The 6,000-nt window shown below is 44.8% G+C and overlaps 1 protein-coding gene across 2 annotated transcripts in view; it reads right to left on the reverse strand.

Moving 5' to 3' along the window:
- Window positions 1–2,684, reverse strand: part of pdlim4 (PDZ and LIM domain 4) — a 58,172-nt gene extending 55,488 nt beyond the window's left edge. Inside the window, exon 1 of one of the 2 annotated variants that reach the window (XM_080780429.1) lies at window positions 2,405–2,684. In XM_080780429.1, the coding sequence (XP_080636555.1) occupies window positions 2,405–2,497 (93 nt within the window). In that variant the 5' untranslated portion in view covers window positions 2,498–2,684. Of the gene's footprint in view, window positions 1–2,400 lie in introns of both variants that reach the window. The other variant, XM_080780430.1, reaches the window with a different exon arrangement.
- Between the last annotated feature and the right edge of the window lie 3,316 nt (window positions 2,685–6,000).

Here is a 6,000-nt window from a genome sequence, read left to right on the forward strand (position 1 = left end):
TGAGTACTCCTGCCCTATTATGGGCTGTTCTGGCTTGCACGAGGCTTACACGATAATATATACTCACTCTCCCCGCGTTGAGCCGAGGAGATAAAGCACTATGGGGAGTTCACTCCCGTCCAAAGAGACATTTTGGATATTGTAACACATAAAATATCTGCCTCTCTGAAACACACGTGTGTGTGTATAATACACATTCACATGTGTGCACGCACACACACACACACACACACACACACACACACACACACGCACACACACACACACACACACACACACACACACACACACACACACACACACACACACAGAGAGATCTATCTCGCCGTCTCCCCATTCAACATGGTGTATTTGTTGCCGTCTTGAGAGCATGTACAGCAAGAATGCAGTGAGAATGTGATGAATGGAGAAGACAGGGGATACTATATCAACAGCAGTGAATAACACCATGCCTCATCTGTAGAATGTAACCAGCCCCATGGGAGAAAGAAACCTATATAGGTGGGATTCCATTCCCTGCACTCTCTCTCTTATTACTGGGGTGTCTGAGAATCAACTCTCCTTTATAGCTTCTATGACTTCAGTTCATTCTATTGTTTCTATGCCAGTTTCTTCTGCCTTCTTGTATTGTGCACAATAATGTTCCACCTGGGTCGTTTACTCACATTTCTTACACACACCCTGCACGCAAACAAAACATTTTTGTATTTGTCAGTCCATTACCAGGGTATAGTCAAAAGAACGCCCTGGTTTCGTTGTGACATGCAGGCCATCCATGTGAACCTCGGTTTATGTAAGCTCTCCATTGAAATGCGACTGACTGCGCTGCATAACCTGTAATTAATTTCCCTGGTGTGTGTGTGTGTGTGTGTGCCAGTGCCATGATCATCAAAGGGCAACACAATGTTCACTATTCGAAGAATCTCTTCCCACAACAACTCATCTTTTAATAGTGCCAATCATGCAAGTATGCACTATATATATTCACCGATCAAACCTCCAGGACATGCTGAGATCAAGGCAATGAGTTGATGCAAAAGGACACTTCAGCAGTGGTTGAAACTTGAAGTGGAGACCTATTGCATTATATATATATATATATATATATATATATATGTGTGTGTGTGTGTGTAGTTTTAGACATTATAGACTCATTATAGCATGCAGGCTGAGGTTGTAAGGGGGGGGGGGGGGGTGTCCGTCCAGACACACTGTGACACACTAATCCCACTTTCCAAACTATTTTCAGTGAGTGGGCTCTTTACTGGCAAGTCTGGGCAGGTGACCTTTTGCCTCAGTTGCTTCAGTTAGCTCACCCACAATCGTCACCCTCACGCCATTAAACAATAAAGTGCACCTTTTGGTTGCTGCTTGCTTGCACTGGGAGGCTGTGGTTAAAGGGCCGCTTCGGGGCCCGGGACCCCCGGCACTACAGCTGAGAGAACAACACCTGGAAGCCCTCAGCAGCACCAGCGAACCTCTGATGAAAAACAAATGTCAACGCCACCCTCCCCTCTCCACAGTCCCTATACTGCCGCGGGACCCGGCGATGTTTACCCTGGTGGAGATTAACTATAGGGCTACTGCCATTATCCACCACCACTGGTGGACCTTGGCCCTCTCGGGAAACCCGTTCAACTGACTCTTTGACCCAGATTCTGAAGCGGGGAGGCAGGTTTTATGTGAGAGTTCTGTTTACATTTCGGCGAGATGCGCATGACATCAGTTTAAACACCAAAACTGTTTCGGTTACTCTCCGTCCGACGCGTGGTTTGAAATGAACGAAACAAAACATTTACATTCAATCAATTAAAAACTAAAACAAATAGCGGTGGGCATGTTAAAGTTCGCTTGGGTTGGTCTCAATTGAACCTGATATTGAGATATATTGACGGTTTTCTGGCATCGACTCTGCTGACTAGACGGCGTATAGCCTACCATCTGGCAGCGCAAGTGACGCACAATCCAATTCATTCACACACACACCCGTTATAAAATGTGCTGTGTAAGAGAACAGGCATGATGGGGCCATCCCTTATTTTCTACTGACTGCACGCATGGTGTACACATTTATTTAATTGTTGTGAAACTGCATGGTTAGGAAAGAGTTGAGTCAATTAAACTGTTGTTAATCATCATGAGCGCACGAGTCGATGCGCGGCGCGCGCCCACCCCCAACATGAATATTAAATAGCCTATTAAATGATGTAGTAGCTAAGAAAATTATAAAGATCGTTGACTATTAATAATCATTATAGCTTCATAATATGATTAAACCCCCTGATCGATGAAGACTATATGTACAGTTTCGTTCGATTCAATAATGTATCATCACAATAGCCTATGCTACCACAAGCTAAACAATTAAGACAAAATGTATAAAAACGTATTTTTGTTTACCTACCCTTGAGATGGTTAACGGTGTGCTAAAATCACGCCCCCCCACCAGACGAAACCCCCAAGGTGAGGGTCCCTTAAGTGTCACTGTCTGGGACATGGCTGGTCGAGACAGACAGGCGGACTGCAGTCACAGCTATAGGGGTAAAAAAAAATAAACAAAATTAAAAAATATGATCCGCGCTTGGAGAAGTTGATGTCTGTCTGGAATTCAGACGCAGAGTGAAATCCCAGGTCCTCCGCCTATAGCTGCTAGGCAACACTCTTCCAGTCAAGAAAACCTTTCCTCCACACTTGATTCAAGTTTAAATAATGAAGCCGCCCCTGACGTGGGATGAGGGGGCTAGCCTGTGTGTGTGTGTGTGTGTGTGTGTGTGTGTGTGTGTGTGTGTGTGTGTGTGTGTGAATTGAAAGCCGGCCGGCCCGCCTTGCAATGGGAGGGACCTGGGACTCGACCAGACGGTGTGAGTTACTATGGAGACGGCGGAGGCTTTTTTCCCCCCCTCCTCCCTCCCCTTTCCTTTTCTCCCTGAATTAACAATGACAGAAACTCACTTGTAGCCGGGTTGTTTCGCGTGAATGACAGTAAACGTTTTTCTTCTTGCTTCCAACCTGAGGGAATCGTGACTAACTCCCACAAACCAGTCTGTGTGATCCTGCATATAGGACTACTTCATGCCTGTGACCTGTCACTTAGTTGAAACAAAACCTTATCTAGACTCCCTCTGTTACTCTGTAGTAGGTCTAACAGATAGGGTATTGCGACATATTTAGCCCACAAAACAAACACATTCAGTAAAATCCTAGTTTTAATCCTAGGATTGACACAGCGCTGCCGCTGTGTTAATCTTGTATTTAATCCTGCATTTGACATATTTTAAATGCTCCGGATTATTCTCTTACTTGTTTTCGTATTAACAAATGGACCTGTAAGGATCCATATATTTGTTTGCATTTGTAAATTGAGAGAATGTAACCAAATGGACCCAAATGTATCCATTTGTATACTGTGAGACCCTCTCAGGGATACATGTTATCATTCTTTTTTTATTACACAACCTATAGCTACTCTGACAGCATGCTTAAAAAAAAAAAAACGTATCTTTTTTAAAAGATAAGGTTTGTGTGACACATTTAGCCCACAAAATAGCCAAGTCCAGGTATAATCGCCGTGTAACCTACTGCTTGAAAGTAAGCCTCTCAGCTTCTCAAACAATAGAAAGCGCTGTGATGTGGACTCCACACAACCACTGACAAAAGAGGACCTCTCCCATTTGTCAGCAGATATTGTAGTATATCCTGCCCGCCCCGCTTCTCGCTTCTTCTCATTTCCAGATCCAATTTATATAGTGAATGAGTCACCCCCGAAGCAAAGAGAATGATTTTTCTTCTCCGGAGGGGATGAGCTCATTATAGAGGCATTCCTGACTCTCCCATGTTTCAGACGACTGCAGCAGGCATGTGGGGCAGGCAGGCTAGGCTCCGTCAGATCGTGACTCCAAAAGAGGAATACATCACGGCTGTCAAAATCAAAGGCCTTTTCCGAACACCAGTAGGCATAATCCAGACTGAGCACATCATCCGCGATAATATTTTTGTGGTCTTGTCAAAACTTTTACTAATGAGCCACATTATGGCTGTGGCAACAGATATCTGGTTTGCGAAATGAATTGAGCCACACTGTCATCATGTCATGATGCAAGAAGTATAAGTACAGGGTAATGCGAAATGCTTTCAACAAGCAGGGAAGAATAGCCTACCTGCAGGCCCTCAATGTGGTGTTATGTACATAACGTATATGTGACGTCCAATGGAAATGGAAACTATCCAGTCCAGAGTTGTGGCTTGAAACAGATATTATTTATATTCATTGACAGATATATATACGTTCTCTGGCCTGCACCCAGTTTAAAGGAGGGGAGACCTTTGTTAATCCTAGCAGGGGACATTCTAGTTTTAGCTTCACCCAGCTGATTGCCGCACTTGGTAAATGGTGCGTTACTGCATTTATATAGCGCCTTTATCCGAGGCGCTTTACATAGATTGTGCATTACATTCACCCATTCACACACACATCCATACACCGATGGCGGCGGAAACCATGCAAGGCACCAACCAGCACATCTGGAGCAATTAGGGGTTCAGAGTCTTGCACAAGGACACTTTGACACTAACTCTGGGGGAGCCCGGGTTCGAACTGGCAACCTTGCGGTTGCCATCCGGCCACTCTACTACCCCTGAGCCAACCCCACTTGTGGTTAAACATGTCTTTCTGGGGAGATGAACTAGTGAATCATGATCTACTGATTACTAGACCCAGACGAGCTCTCTGCCTGAAGCAGAGACACTTTAGGTGCACATTGAAGACTCATGCTCTCTTTAAGGGCATGACTTCATTCTCTATCAACATCTTGGTCATACATACACTCTGACATCATTTATTGTGATTTTTTTGTTCCTCCTCCTCCTCCTCCTCCCCTGTCTGTTGTGGTTTCTGTATCCTATACTTAATGTCAAAATCTCCATAAAGAAAACTTCAATAGGGGTGCTTGGTGATGCAACCTGTTATAGTATACCATCAATGATGCTCCTTGTGATGCTCCCACAAGACCCACATAGACATGCAAGCCGTCAGATTCAATGATGCCTTTCATGTCTGCTCTCTCTGCCTATATGGTAATGGTATCCCGTCTCTCCGCACTCTCCAATCTAAATTCCTCCTCCCCCCACTCCCCCCCCCCCCCCCAAAAAAAAAAAATAACAATCCTGTCCTCAATCAGTAAATTACCATTTGAACTATCTGCTGTGGTGATTGCTTTTCAAGCAGTGGCACCTTGTACATCAGATGAATGCACATCAGATGAAGAATGTACATCACCTGAAGAAAAAAAAAACAAGAAAACACTAACGCTCTCCAGACTGCATCAAAGATTTATTGGGTACACACAAAACAACCTGACATTTCGGATACGCATCTTCCTCGGAGCCTGTCCCCAGTAAATCTCAAATGTAGACTGCAGAGCGCCTCTCTGTTCTTTTCCCTTGGATGGTCATACTTTGAAATGGCCTTGTAGCCCCCCTTAAGTCCACACAAGGTTTGAACAACGTTCAACCTGGCGTCCATATTGTGCGCATTTCATTATATTGTCAGCTCAGTGTGGTTAGAGTGTCCGCACTGAGAATGGGAAGTCAGGAGTTCAATCCCTGGCCAAGTCATACCAAAGACTATTAAATTGGTACCCAATGCCTCCCTGCTTGGCACTCAACCATCAAGGATTGTATTGGGGGTAAATCCCCAGGCTGTGACATAGTTAGCATACAGGGGGTTGTACATCAAGCTGCCTGAGTCATCACGCCAAGGGAAGTGACCTATGAGCCACATGACATGGCTCAGGAACCATTGCTTCCCAAGGCTACTACTTATTGTCAACCATAAGAAAATTGTGAAAATACCAGATCTATGTATAAGCTCACGTCGCATAGTGATGCTTTGTGAGCTTGTATTCTGGCCTTGTTCGCTATATTGCCGTATGACAAAGTAAGAAGGACGTAAGTGGTACAATGTGCTCAGGTTGTATCCGGGCGGGGGCCGGCAGGAAGCCT

Source organism: Protomyctophum bolini (assembly GCF_963924005.1).
Source record: "Protomyctophum bolini genome assembly, chromosome: 13".
Taxonomy (NCBI): domain Eukaryota; kingdom Metazoa; phylum Chordata; class Actinopteri; order Myctophiformes; family Myctophidae; genus Protomyctophum; species Protomyctophum bolini.